Here is a 15778-nt window from a genome sequence, read left to right on the forward strand (position 1 = left end):
CTTCACCATGCGTCCCGAATTCACAAATAATAAAATTGTAGAGAGCCGTAGTCTAACGAATCCTTCACCATGCGTCCGGTATTCACAAATAATAAAATTGTAGACAGCCGTAGTCTAACGAGATTGTTTTTTTGCCCTATGGAAATTTCGATTATATTTTGATAAATTTCAGTTATATTTTGAATAAAATCGGGTAGAGATTTTTATAAATTGATAAAATTTGGTAGGGATTTTTCTAAATTCATATTACAGTGGTTAAACTTCAATAATTTCAAGATTTTAGGTTTCCATAAGTTTTTGATTGTGCTGAATTTATTTCCATTATCATGATTCGAACACTGCCTCTACAAGATTTTTGAAATTTTTTGAAATTTTTTTTGCCCAGATTCCCACCACTTCGGTTTTCGATTGAAATTTTTTTGCCTAAATTCCGATGACTTAAGTTTTTGATTGTGCTAAATTCATTTCCACTATCATGATTCAAACACTGTTTCTATAAAAAAAATTTGAATTTTTTTACTCAGATTTTGACCACTTCACTTTTAACAGTACAGGCAATGACAATCCAGTCAATTACTCCCCTCCCTAAACAAGTCCAGAAAGAAAAGGTAACTTGGATGATGAGCTTATTCAACGGTGTAATGACATTATTACGTACGAAAAAGGGATATTAACGAATTCATAACTTGTAATTAATAAGCTAACCTGGAATTCCACGTTCTACAGAATTGATTTTTTTTGCTTTCATTAACGTGTTTGATAGGGAATAAATATTCCGGAACGATAACAATGATAGGTAAAAAGAATTTAAAACTGTAAATTTGATGTGCAAGTATATATGTCAAACTAGTTTACAGCAAAGGCAAACACTGATATTACGTAAGGCATGTCCGAAGTTGTTTATATGAGAAGATTGTTTAATAGGTGTTGTCTAATGAGGCTAAAATTTTATCTCGACATTGCGTAAGGCATGTCCGAAGTTGTTTATATGAGAAGATTGTTTAATAGGTGTTGTCTAATGAGGCTCAAATTTTATTTGGACGGCAAAATTTTTTATTGGCATTCAACAAAAAATTTTATGAGAAAAATTTCAAGAAATTAACTGTGGGAGTGTTTAAATCATTTTTTTTGGCAAAAAAGAATTCAGCACTATCCAGAACCCCTGGGGCACCCAAAATCCTAAAACTTCACAACTGTAACCCAAATTTTCTCAAAATCATGTAAGAATTTCTATTATTTTCCAGAGAAAAAATGACATGTTTAAACTATGCGTATTTGTAATACTTAATGTTTAAATAAATAGTTTTATAAGGGATAAACGGCCACTATCCCAAATCTGAGGATTTCAAGAATCCTTTTCATATTTCATTCCATAATTTTGCCATTTAATGAACCATTGAAAACTTCATTTTAAAATCCAACGAAGAAGAAAGGTTGGGTGGTAGAGGAATAATGCAATCTGTATATAAAGATATGAATATGGAAGACATTGTACATTAGGAAAAATCGAAGGCTGTGAAAGTCTTAGGAAGGAGGGCCATTGGAAGACATTGTACATTTGGAAAAATCGAGGGCTGTGAAAGATATGAATATGGAAGACATTGTACATTTGGAAAAATCGAAGGCTGTGAAAGTCTTAGGAAGGAGGGCCATTGGAACTGTGTTTCTGGTTATTGATGAGAAGTATGAAAGAATATCCTTAACACGAGAGTGATTCACAAAATATGCAATGGTGGAAAAGGAGGGCTGGTCAAAGAGAACATAGGAAGAACAATTTGACACTCACAATTCCTACATAAAACATCAAATGACAGGCATGAAAAGCAAATGGCTGTCATCATGACCGACAAAATAAATTTGAAATTCCAAACCTGTTTATGACCTCATATTAGTAACATATTATTAATTTCTTACTGACAGAAGCACACCAAGTACATTAAAAATCTCTCAAGTTATTAGCATTATAAAATTAATAATCTTATGGCCATTACAAATTTCACAAGCTAATCAACCTGAGAAAATCAAGCTTAGAACAAGTACCACGCCTAAGAGTCCAAAATATGAACAATGTCAAAGATGCTTATGGTTGAACCTGCAACTTTCCACTTAAGCAAGATCATTATGTTATATTTATCTAACTTTTGCCAAAAGCTTTTAAGGTTATCATATTTTTTTTTAAATCACCGTGTCATTTTAAAATCTAAGTACTCCTGCACTTGCAAGGATCTAAGCAAGCATATGCCTTTTTCCATACTTAAGCAAGATCATTATGTTATATTTATAGTTTATCTAACTTTTGCCAAAAGCTTTTAAGGTTATCATATTTTTTTTTAAATCACCATGTCATTTTAAAATCTAAGTACTTCTGCGCTTGCAAGGATCTAAGCAAGCATATGCCTGTCTCCACAGAGATTAAAAAAATCAACATAGAGCTGTCATATTCATGCTTGAGTGGGCACTACTCTTCTCTCCATATTTCTTTCCCTTGACTAGAATTGGTTTAAGTTTATTTCCTTGATTAAAACAAATGATGCTCATATATCAAAGTCATCCATACTCACAACGACACCCTTCATTGTTAAACATGTAGCTGATCTCTTACATTCTTTAAACTTTGCAACGTTATCCAGAGAGTTACATTAGAGCAAATTATGTCTAAACTTAACACGAAAACTCGAAAATGTGCTTTATGCCTTGTCACATACAAATAAAAGATCATCACTACACATAATTTCCCGTGCAAAATACAATTGCACTCGCACAGCATCTCCATAATAACAGAAACTCGACTGTGTCGACAATAAGGATGAAAATAATATTTAGGTTTGCAGGGACACCTTTATGATACAATTTCGAATGCCCAAAAATTACAGAAGGAAACATTGAAGCTTCAATGTCTATCTGCCGCAATAAGAATATGAGCCCAAAAATCTAATGATACTACAGACAAGGTCAGAAACAAACATAATACAAGGCTCAAAATGCTCAACATAATTGTACATCTACTGACACGTCACATATTCTTTAAATGGGTGAATGAGTGAAGGTGCTTAAGTCATTCAGCCAACTGAGTGCAGGACGGGGCAGGTTATAAACTGCCCATCCTTGTAGGTATGTATGAACTGTTCAGGTAATGCGTGCTCCAACTGCAGAAAATGGGAACAAGTTATTCATGCACATAGATATTAATGTTGTTTGAAAGTTGAAACTATAGGTAGAACAAAACAAGCTCAGAGTATGATAACCTAATAAACTATTTTAGGTCAAGTATCCGTCCTTAAGCCACATGCTGTCTACAGATTTAGCATAGCTAGGGAAAACAAGTTAAAATTTCTAGCATTGGTTAATGAAGGATGATAACATAATCCTAACAAAATATTTTCACAAAAGCTGAGCTGTATATTACATGCAATCTGATATTATCAACATTTAACAGCAAATAAATCCAAATAAGTTAGCTCAAGTTTCAACCACTTGTCACCAATGTTGCTGGGCATTTGATTAGTTCTGTACCAGTAGTTGCCTGGTTCAAATCCCCCTTGTCAGGGACATTAGTATATAACAACGATTTTACTAGGATGCCATCATGAATGTGGGAAAGCATCCCTTCGGTTTTCCTTAGGAACAAAATAATCCAGATAAATTGGCTCGTCTTTGTAAGAATGTAACATACAATTCGATTTAATGAAGTCAATTTTACATGTACCATTGAAGCAATGAGAGAGTTCCAGTCCTACATCAGTGAAGGCTTGGTTAATACAAGTCATGACAAGCGACGTTTTCATTAAGTTAAAAACAATCAGTTAACATGATGCATTCTGTCACTTCTAGCATATAGTACATATAAAAGTGATACTATTTTAAGAGGTGCTGATGAATGTGACCATTCATGTAATTGCATAAATAGCGATGATGCTGGTGTGAACGTCCCTGGAGATGTAGGAGCTACCGAGGCTTGCACATCTAATGCCTCGGATAACAGATCACATATTATGAGCAAACTTGAATGTGAATTAGAGGAGAAACTTAGTCTTTTGAGTATGAAGCCTAAGGGGAAATCATGGCCATGAAATGGCACTATTGGCAATCAACCGACATATAGGCAGGGCCCAGTGGTGGGTTCCACATTTGATAGACAGGATGTTGAAGGACCATTGTTAATTGAAGGACCATTTGTAAGAATGTAACATACAATTCGATTTAATGAAGTCAATTTTACATGTACCATTGAAGCAATGAGAGAGTTCCAGTCCTACATCAGTGAAGGCTTGGTTAATACAAGTCATGACAAGCGACGTTTTCATTAAATTAAAAACAATCAGTTAACATGATGCATTCTGTCACTTCTAGCATATAGTACATATAAAAGTGATACTATTTTAAGAGGTGCTGATGAATGTGACCATAATTGCATAAATAGCGATGATGCTGGTGTGAACATTCCTGGAGATGTAGGAGCTAAAGAGGCTTGCACATCTAATGCCTTGGATAACAGATCACATATTATGAGCAAACTTGAATGTGAATTAGAGGAGAAACTTAGTCTTTTGAGTATGAAGCCTAAGGGGAAATCATGGCCATGAAATGGCACTATTGGCAACCAACCGACATCTAGGCAGGGCCTAGTGGTGGGTTCCACATTTGATAGACAGGATGTTGAAGGACCATTGTTAGTTTATGGATTTGGGGTAGCATCAAACAGGTGTTCTAGTCTCTAAGGTGTTAGAGAGGCTAAGGAACACGAGATCTCCAAAACCCAGAAAATGTTTCAAGAGAAAACACTTAGAAACCTCTCAATTAAATTAATTGATCAATAATTAAAAAGTTCCTAAGTCTAACTTAGGAAAATTGAATAATTAATGGGTATTAATTGAGGAAATTGACTTTTGCTCTAGAGACTTCGAGAAAAGTGTATTGGAGTCAAATTGATCTTAGCCATCGATTACGATTAGATCTTGGTCGTTGATGCTCCAGGGAGAGATTATAAGAGCAAGTCGATGGGATGGAGATAGACACAGTGGAAAGAAAGTAAGCAAGGCAGATCGAGCTACCCAACTACAAGCTTCAGTGAGGAAGCAGTTCGAGCCAGAGGAAGAGCATCAGAGAGAGGAAGTAGCAGAAAATTTGGGAGCAGGATTCCGGAGAGTTTTTCAGTGTTTCTTTGGTGTCGGAGTGTCAGGAGATAGGAGGCCGAATTATCTGCAGAAAGGCCATAGAAGCCGGTGCAAATAGCCAAAAACCCTTGAGCGAGTTGCTGGAAGAGAGTGGATTTAGTTGCCAGAGGCCGGATTAGCTTCCACGAGGCAGAGCAAGTCACTTCCAGAGGCAGAGGGAGGTAGGACGGCTCACATGGAGCCAATTTCCAGGTAGTGCAAATTATCCAGAGCCAACAGTGCGAATTCCAAGCTGCAGTGCAAGTAGCCAGGCTAGGGTTCAAGCAAGCTAGAGGAGGCCGAGTTGTTAACAGAGATCTGGGATACCCAAATTATTTTGCCAATGTATTTGCCGAAGGATTGTCAGTTGGGCATCCAGATTATTGTACTCTCAAATTTGTTGCATAATAATAAAATAAACCCTCATTTGTCGCACTGGTTTTCCCTTCGGGATTTTTCAGGGACTTTTTAGTCCAAAAATATTGGTGTCTATTTTTATGTGTGCATCTATTTCCCAGTTCCTTATTTTACTTTCGCATCGTATTTTATTTGTAAAGAATGCATCAACGAATTATTTGCTATTTGTCATAAACAAATAAACTATTAATCAGTTAGGATAATAATTTCCAGTTGATGCATTTAGGGAAATTTCACATGGTATTAGAGCATTGAAGATCAGATCAGAGGCTCAAAAGCGAAAGAAGCAAGATTGTGCAGTTTCAAAGGGAGATATGAGCACAATAATTCCAGATCTACGCAGGCTAGCCAAGCAATGCAAATTGTTGGGCAGAAAATCGATTTCCAGAACCAGTGAGGTGGAAAAGTTCGATTTGCTCAGTAGCAGTTCTAGTGGGAAGTGGATTTGCCGGACAGAGGGTTCCAGTGAGTAGATCAGTTGATTCGCAAAGTAGATCTAGGCGCATAAGATTTGTAGCAAGGGTTGCAATATGCAGATCTACGCAGGGTGGGAAGAGAAAAGCACACATGAGATTTCTAGAATTTCTCAGAGGGTTTCCAACTTCTAGTTTCCAGGAGGAGATCTGAGATTTCCAGTTGCAGTAGGTCGAAGCATACTTGTTAGTTCAGCTAGTACATGCTTCAGGAGTACCAATACATGTGGCAGAATCCGAAGAAGAACTTTCGAAAGCTAGAGCAAGTTGCCCAATGGAGGAGTAGTAGGAAGTGCGAGTACTAGAGAAGGATTTTTGGAGGCAGGTGAGAACAGATCTGTGGATTCCAAAGGGAGTGCAAGTAGCAGTAAGAAGGTCGAGCAAGAAGGAGAAGGAGATTTTCAGCACTAGTCTCCAGTTTATTTGAGTTTCACAGAGATGGCCACAATAGGACTTAGGGATCAAGACAGACTTGACGGATCTTCTAATTTTGGCGTCTAGAAGGTCCATATACAATTCCTATTGGATGAGCATGGTTTGAAGGAGTTTGTGACAAATGTCATGGCAGAGCCAACAGATCCACAACAGTTGGCAACCTTCAAGAATGAGATGGCCAAAGCTAAGAGAATGGTCCTGGATGGTGTTCGTGTTAGTTTTTGTAGCATCGGAGGTGTTCTAGTCTCGAAACTTTGTGGAGAGGCTAAAACACAAGAGTTCTCCATAACTCAGAAAAGGTTTCAAGAAAATCCACCTAGAAATGCCTTAATTAAGTTAATTAATCAATAATTAAATTTTTCCTAAGTCTAACTTAGGGAAAATGATTAATTAATAGGAATTAATTGAGGAAGGTGAGATTTCTCTAGAAACTCACACGGATCGATCCAAAAATAATCTCAGCCATCGATTATGTTTTAATCTTGGTCGTTGGAGTCCCAACTGGAGATTATAAGAGGAGGTCGATGGGTAGATGGAGAACACACACTTGAGATTGATTTCCTTGGGCAGTTCAATTTTTTAGAGAGCAGCAACAGTTGTCGGAAGAGTTTGAGCCAGACAAGGGAAGCAGAGACAGAGAGGGGCAGGGACAGTGAGTTTGAAGGTATTTTTTCCAGTTCCGGAGAGTCAAAAAGAGGAAACCGAGATTTTCTCCAGGAGCCTGTGCAGAGGTAGCACAGAGCCTCAAGAGGGCAATTCGATCTAGCTGAAGAGGAGCTCATTTTCAGTTCCAGTGGTCAGGAAAGTTTTCCAGAGGGCCGGAGAGAATTTCTCAGTCAGCCGCAGGCAGGATGGCTAGATTGCAGTTGATTCAAGGAAAGCATTTGAGGGACTGCGCTAGGGTGACATAGGGCCTACACAGACCTGATAGAATGACTAGCTTTTCAAAGGCAGTCAAGTGCTAGGATTGCTCGAAGTGAGGGTAAAACTCCCTCAAATAATTTTTGCTAGTATTCCTCTTAGATAGATTCGCCAGTTTGGCGATATTTATTGTACTCGTAATTTCTCACTGTTGCTTAATAATTAAAACCCTTAGTTGTTACACCAGTTTTCCCAAGTTGGGTTTTTCTAGGGACTTTTGTCCAAAAATAACTTTGTCAAATTTATTGTGTGTCAATATCTTCTCAGTTTCCACTTTATCTTCCGCAGTATTTTTTATTTGTGAAGGTTGCAGTATGATTAATTCGTTGTTGTCATAGCAATAAATTGTTATTTAATTTACAATTAGAAGAATTAATTCCAGTTGCTGCAATAGGATTTCAGTAGTGAATTTTTCACAGTTCAAGATCATGTCGTCCCGCATATTGCAGATAAAAATATAGCAAAGGACATGTGGGATGTCGTCAAAAAGTTGTATGAGGATCCATCAGAGAATCACAAAATGATTCTCTAAGAGAAGTTGAGGACCACTAGGATGCAAAAGGGTGAAGGCATTACTTCCTATCTCACCAGACTTCAGAATGTCCGAGATGAACTTGCAACTGTTGGCGAGAAATTGTCAGATGATGAGCTGGTGCGCACAGCTCTAAATGAGTTTTCCAAGGAGTGGCGTACATTCGTCTAAGTTATTTCTAGGCAAGACACACCTCTAGGATGGGATTTCCTATGGAGTGATTTCACTCGGGGGGAGCTACGACTCAGCCTCGTAGAAGGTACTATCAGCAGCAACAGCAAAGGACCGAAAGTTTAGGAGGAGGAAGAAGAAAACGTAGCCCTTGTAGAAAAAGGGAAGGCGAAGAAGGGTCCCAGTCAGGAACAAAACTCAAAAGGAGGTGAGAGGAAGAAAAAGGACATGTTGAAGGTCAAATGCTTCTGATATGGTGAGCTTAGTCACTACGTCATCCAATGTCCCAACATGAAGAAGGACAAGAGGGGGTAGCAACTTCGACAGAGATAGATGAGTTGACCTCTAGATTAGAGGAATTCACATTGATAGCAGCGATACCTCCAAATGGAGGAGTGTGATGCTTCAAAAACTAGTATGGGTAGGGTCCATGGGTGAGTAGAAGGAAGTCTAGTTCAGATCCAGTAGTTGTTCATATGGATCAGTTCCTTTGCTACGGGAGCCCACAGTATAGAGTAGCAGAAGGGTCGAAATGTCAGCAAGGTGTAGTCAGATCTTGAGAGACAATTGCAGAGCTAGTTGCATTCAGATGCGTGAGCGACAGTAGCAGAGTCAGTTGAGCGCAATCAAGTGCTTAGTAGATAGTGCAGAGCTAGTTGGAGTCAGAGGACTCAAGGGACGTTTACAGAGCCAATTGAAGTGGCACAAAAGAGATCGAGTTTCCAGTTGCAATTGCAGAAAATTTGTGTGTTAGCTGTGTTGACCACTACCGATCAACTACCCATGTAGTACACCCCCCTTTTCTTGCAAAAAGGGGTAGCACTTGATCGACATGTCCGTGCCATCCTGCAGTCATCAGCAGCTTGATCGATTTAATTGTAAACCCAGTCTGCATGTATGAATTGTAAATAATCTTAGCAGATATGAGTCGTGTATGTAAATTGCCTAGGTGGACCTAACTTTCTAATGGTAATCTACGTCCCGGAAGGTTTTTCGTCTCACCGATCCATGATCGGCAGAGTTTTCCTTCAGCCTGACCCCAAAGCCGGGATGGATTTTGTCATTAGAATTTTAGGAGAATCCTAGTGTGTTAATCTGCTAGATTATAGTTGTGTCGCAGAACTGGGTGGTTTATCATTTTATGAGGGTCTATGTTAAAGGGGTTTTCCCCCTTAAGATGTAAATTGTAAAAGTCATGATGTAAAGTGTCTTGAGGGTTGGAGAATGTTTTAAATCCCCTCATGAGTCCTAGGTCCTAGGAGATTTTTCCAAAGGCTAAGTTCGAGGATCCATTTTAAAATGAATTAAAAATTAAAAAATTAAAAATAATAATAAAAAATAAAATATAAAAATTATAAAATAAAGCAAAAACCCTAAAATAATAAAATAATAATATTTTGAGTGAATGCATGTAAAATATCATTTTTTAATAAATCGACGGATGAGATTAAGAGATGTCTTGATTCTCATCGACGGTCGAGATCATTTCGACATGGATCACTCGAACTAGCCGTTGGGATCATTTCCTTTAAGTAGGGTGCTAGGGGTCATTTCAGAGATTAGATTTGAGAGTCTGGTGCTAAAGAAAGCTCTCTTGTAGTCATTTTTTGTGCAATAAAAAAAGACTTTGGGGTTAAAAATCTTGTTGGTGTTACTCTTTTGGAAATGCTGTAAGATTGTTTTATTTTTCTACATAATTTTATTTTCAGCCATTGATGATAGCTTAATGAAGATTGATCTAGGCGCAGGTATCTTGTCTGATATTTGGGGTTTGAATGATAGTTTAGATTTTGAAATATAGTGGTAGGTATCTCCATTTGATCTGGGTTTCACTATTGTTTTCTCCCTCTATGTTAATGGTTGATTTTAAGCTGTGCAGGAAATCTTTTTTTTTTCAAATTACCGGGCGTTAGGGGAAGTTCTCGGCTGAACCAGCCAACTCCCGGATTGTGTTTTCTGAAAGAGCCCAGCTAGTTTTTAATCCCGGGCTTATCATCTGAATTTTTTTATGAATGCATGCAGGGTTTTCTGAAGTATCTCACATTAAAATTAAATTCTGATAATATTACTGTGATTATTGACAAATCTGGCTGCTTAAGAGTCGAAAATCTATAAATGTTGTAATTATTTAGTTAGGGTTTTCAGTTTCGTTTTTTTTGCACATATTATTTTGGGTTTTCTTTTCTTTTGCAGATTGCAGGTACAGGTTTTGAAAAATATTTCAGGGTTTCGTTCAGACAATCTGGAGCAGCTGATTCAAAATTTTATTAAGATTCCTGGAAAATATTGAGAGGCTCTGGTGGAAGTTCTGCAGATTGACTGCCTGGTTTCTTCTAAGCAAGAAGATTTAGATTTTGTTTTCGAGATTTTCTTTTGTGATCTGGGTTCGAATTTTAAGATCTGGAAAATTTCTGGGCTATTTTCCACTATTCAAACCTTCTCCAAACGCTGCCCACAAATATTCCTACGCAACTCTCCACAGCCATCTCCTTTCTGTCCCCACGCATGCTTCTATTCCAGAACTGCAACTCCATTACGCTGGCAAAGAAACCCTTCACGCTGGTTCATCAAACTTTTCTCTGCCAAACCTTCTTCTCAGCCATTCCTCACGCAATCCTCGCACCTGCAAACCCTTTTCTGCGTATCCATCTCTTCACCCTCAACCCCTGCTATCCACGCATCCTTAAACCTGCAAGCAAAAACCGGCAAACAACAAGACAAACGTGGGTTTCCTTCTTGTGTTTCTGCGTTGAATTGCCCCACGCTGCCAAAACCTGCAAATAGCAAGACAAACGTGGGTTCCTTCTTGTGTTTACGCAGCAAACAGAACTCAAAACGCTGCCATTCCTGCGTCACTTCCACGCTCAGCTCGTCGAGAACCTGCACCTGCAAGCACAAACAAAGCATTCGAAATTCTTTTTTACATATGCTACGGGTTTTGGTTCAGGTTTTGGGTATATTTTTGTTGTTGCGTTTCATTTAAAAAATTAAAATTTTAGCTTTAGTTTTGTTCTGCGTTCTTTTTTTTAAGATAGCATTCACGTATTCTTTTTTTTTTTGTATTGTATATAGATTAGTTAGGATAGCGTATGTTTTTATGTAGTTACGTTTTTGTTTTGGTTTTAGATTTATTTTAGTTTTATTTATTTAAAATTTGAATATAAAACTTCAAAAAATAAAAATAATAAAAAATTCATAAAAGGTAAAAAAGTTTTTTATTTTTATTTTTTAGACTTTAGTTTAGATTAGATTTTATTTAGGATTTAGGTTTTGGTTTATTTTGATTTAGAATTTTTTTTAAATATATAAAAAAATTTTAAAAAAATAAAATAAAATAAAAAATAAAAAATAAAAAAAAAATTAAAAAAAAAAAAAAAAAAATTGAAAAAGCTTTACAAAAAATTGAAAATTTCATTTTTGGTGTCTCTATGTTCCATTTCTCTATAGTTAAACGCACTTAATGTTTATCTTGAAGTTAGCTATGTGAAAGTGGTAACTGATCAGCATCTAAATTTTATGATCATTTAAAGCATTTAATTTTTCTTTAAGTTTAATTGCTGGATCACCGTTAAGGCGTTGTGCATTTGTTGAAAATCTTACATCGCTTGGGTTATTTGATGATAAATGATTGTTCTACATGGTTTATATTTCTGCAATATTCAATAAATAATCATTTAATCATCAGCTCCTTAAGGCACTGGTCTATTAACTTAATAAAATCAATTAAGTGCTTGTTTCCCTTCGTGTCTCCCAGCCCAACTGGCTCTCAGTTGGTCATCCATTTTCCCATAGGGTCTACCCCCCTTAGCCGCGGGAGACAGGCTTAAACGGAGAGATCGGGGATCAGGGTGACAGCCCCCGGTCTGAGCGTTGTCGTGACAATCTCTACGACAACAAGCTAGAAGCAGTGCAAATTGCTAAGTTACAGGTTGCAGGATCAGTTCTAGCCAGAGCGAGACTCCGTATGGAAGTTTCCATCCAAGAGAGATTTACCAGCTTCATTTTAGAGGGAGATCTGGTGAAGATTCACCATTGCAGTAGTTGCAGCAGCAGCGCAAGAATAGCAGCAGCAATGTGAGGTGGACCAGAGTATGCGCAGTAGCGTGATGGACAATGCTTGCCAGATTCACTTCCTCATTATGATTTCCAGTGACAGGGAGTTAGATCAAGAGGTGTAACAGATGTCAGACATCAGCAGCATGGGTAGTCCAGCTACAAGATGTCGAAGAGTATGTTGGGGAGAACACTTTCCTCGCTAAGAGGGAGTGTTATTTTATAAATTTTGAGGTAGCATCGGACAGGTGTTCTAGTCTCTAAAGTGTCAGAGAGGCTAAGGAACACGAGATCTCCAAAACCCAGAAAAGGTTTCGAGAGAAAACACTTAGAAACCTCTCAATTAAATTAATTGATCAATAATTAAAAAGTTCCTAACTTAGGAAAATTGATTAATTAATGGGTATTAATTGAGGAAATCGACTTTTGCTCTAGAGACTTCTAGAAAAGTGTATTGATGGAGTCAAATTGATCTTAGCCATCAATCACGATTAGATCTTGGTCAATGATGCTCCAGTGAGAGATTATAAGAGCAAGTCGATGGGATGAAGATAGACACGGTGGAGAGAAAGTAAGCAAGGCAGATCAAGCTACCCAGTTCACAGCTTTAGTGAGGCCGCAGTTCGAGCCAGAAAGAGCATCAAAGAGAGGGAGTAGCAGAAAATTTAGGAGGAGGATTCCGGAGAGTTTTCTAGTGTTTCTCCAATGCAGGAGTGGCAGGAGATAGGGGGCTGAATTATTTGTAGAGACGGTCGCAGAAGCCAATGCGAATAGCCAGAAACCCTTGAGCAAGTTGTTGGAAGAGAGCAGATTTAGTTGTCGGAGGCCAGATTAGCTTCCAGGAGGCAGAGCAAGTCACTTACAGAGGCAGAGGGAGGCAAGACGGCTCACATGGAGCCAATTTCTAGTCAGTGCAAAATATCCAAAGCCAACAATGTGAGTTCCAGGATGCAGTGCGAGTAGCCAGTGTGGGGTTCGAGCAAGTTAGAGGAGGCCGAGTTGTTTAGAAGGGGAGATATGGGATCTCCAGATTATTTTGCCAGTATTTTTGCCAGAGGATTGCCAGTTGGGCATCCAAATTATTGTACTCTCAAATTTGTTGCATAATAATAAAATAAACCCTGATCTGTTGCACCGGTTTTCCCTTCACGGTTTTTCCAGGGACTTTTTATTCCAAAAATATTGGTGTCTATTTTTTTGTGTGTGCATCTATTTCTCATTTCCTTATTTTACTTCTGTGGCATATTTTAATTGTGAAGAATGCATCAGTGAACTATTTGTTATTTGTCGTAAACAAATAAACTGCTAATCAATTAGGAGAATAATTTCTAGTTGATACATTTAAGGAAATTTCACATGGTATCAGAGCATTGAAGATCAAATCAGAGGTTCAAAAGCAAAGGAAGAGAGATTGTCCAGTTTCATAGGGAGATCTAAGCACAATAATTTCAGATCCGCGTAGGCCATCCAGGCAGTGCGAATTGTTGGGCAGAAAATCGATTTCCAAAACCAGTAAGGTGGAAAAGTTTGATTTGCTTAGTAGCAGTTCCAATAGGCAGTGGATTTGTCGAATAGAGGGTTCTGGTGAGCAAATCAGTTGATTCGCAAAGTAGATCTGGGTGCAAAAGATTTGCAGCAAGGGTTGCAGTTGCAAATCTACGTAGAGCGGGAAGAGAAAAGCACACAAGAGATTTCCAGAACTTCTTAGAGGGTTTCCAGCTTCCAGTTTCCAAGAGGAGATCTGTGATTTCCAATTCAAGTAGGCCATAGCAGACTTTCCAGTTCAACCAATGCGTGCTTCAGGAGCAACATTACGTGTGCCAGAATCCAGAGAAGAACTTCTGGAAGGTAGAGCAAGTTTCCCAGTGGAGGAGTAGCAGGAAGTGCAAGTACCAGACAAGGATTTCGAGAAGCAGGTGAGAACAGATCTGCGCATTCCAGAGGGAGTGCAAGTAGCAGTAAGAAGGCCGAGCAGGAAGGATAAGGGGATTTCCAACACTAGTCTCCAATTTATTTGAGTTTCGTGGAGATGGACACAGCTAGACTCAGGGATCAAGACAGACTTGACAGAGCTTCTAACTTTGGCATCTGGAAGGCCCGGATGCAATTCCTATTGGATGAGCGTGGTCTGAAGGAGTTCATGACAAATGTCATGGCAGAGCTAACAAATCCACAACAATTGGAAACCTTCAAGAAAGCAATGGCCAAAGCTAAAAGAATGGTCTTAGATGGTGTTCAGAATCATGTCGTCCTGCATATTGCAGATAAAAATACAGTAAAGGACATGTGGGATGTCATCGTAAAGTTGTATGAGAATCCATCAGAGAATCACAAAATGATTCTCAAAGAGAAGTTGAGGACCACTAGGATGCATAAAAGGGTGAAGGTGTTACTTCTTATCTCACCAGACTTCAAAATGTCTGAGATGAACTTGCAGCTATTGGAGAGAAACCATCTGATGATGAGTTGGTGCACACAACTCTAAATGGGTTTTCCAAGGAGTGGTGTACATTCGTCCAAGTTATTTATGGGCGAGACACAATTCCAGGATGGGATCGCCTATGGAGTGATTTCACTCAAGAGGAGCTAGACTCAGCCTAGCCGAAGGTACTATTAGCAACAGTAGTAAAGGACCAAAAGTTAAGGAGGAGGAAGAGGAAAACCTAGCCCTTGCAAGAAAAGGGAAGGCGAAGAAGGGTCCCAGTCAAGGACAGGACTCAAAAGGAGGTGAGAAGAAGAAAAAGGAGATAACGAAGGTCAAATGCTTTAGATGTGGTGAGTTTGGTCACTACGTCACCTAGTGTCCCAAAAGGAAGAAGGACAAGAAGGGGTAGCAACAAACAACAGCTTCGGCAAAGATAGATGAGTTGACCTCTAGATTGGAGGAATTCGTATTGATAGCAAAGATACCTCTAGATGGAGGAGTGTGATGCTTCAAAGACTAGTATGGGCAGGGTCCATGGGTGAGCAGCAGGAAGTCTAGTTCAGATCCAATAGTTTTTCATATGGATCAGTTCCTTTCAATAGCAAGAGGGTCGAAATGTCAGCAAGGCACAGTGAAATCTTGAGGGACAATTGCAGAGCTAGTTGCAGTTAGATGCGTGAGCGACAATGGCAGAGCAAGTTGGGTGCAGTCAAGTGCTCAGTAGATAGTGCAGAGCTAGCTGTAATCACAAGATTCAAGGGACAATTGCAGAGTCAGTTGCAGTGGCACAGTAGAGATCGAGTTTACAATTGCAGTTGCAGGAAATTTGTGTGTTAGCTGGAGGCAATGCGAATTGCCCAGTTACAGTTTGCAGGATTAGTTCCAGCCAGAGCGAGACTCCATATGGAAGTTTCCATCCGGAAGAGATTTCCCAGTTTTGTTTCAGAGGGAGATCAGGTGAAGACTCACTATTGCAATAGTTGCAGCAACAGTGCAAGAATTAGTAGCAGAGCATTAGCAGTAGCAGTGTGAGGTGGATTAGAGTATGCGCAGTAGCTTGATGGACAGTGTTAGAAGAAAATCCACAAAATTTTGCAACTGCTAATATGAACAATCTGAAAACTACTTTCTTTTCATATAGACAGAATTTCTCTACTAAATTTTGCAGCGGAATGGGAACATAAATAAATCACAGTCA

General features: G+C 38.7%; 1 protein-coding gene across 1 annotated transcript in view; it reads right to left on the bottom strand.

Annotated features, from left to right (window-relative positions):
- Positions 1-2671: 2671 nt before the first annotated feature.
- LOC149176429 (cyclase-associated protein 1-like) overlaps positions 2672-15778 on the bottom strand; it is a 60562-nt gene continuing 47455 nt past the window's right edge. The window contains exon 10 of the mRNA XM_089419911.1: positions 2672-3146. Coding sequence (XP_089276037.1) covers positions 3060-3146 — 87 coding nt within the window. The 3' untranslated portion in view covers positions 2672-3059. The remainder of the gene's footprint in view (positions 3147-15778) is intronic.

The sequence above is a fragment of the Pinus tabuliformis genome, chromosome 4_1, assembly GCF_031772625.1.
Source record: "Pinus tabuliformis cultivar Carrire ecotype Pingquan chromosome 4_1, CPIR1, whole genome shotgun sequence".
NCBI lineage: Eukaryota > Viridiplantae > Streptophyta > Pinopsida > Pinales > Pinaceae > Pinus > Pinus tabuliformis.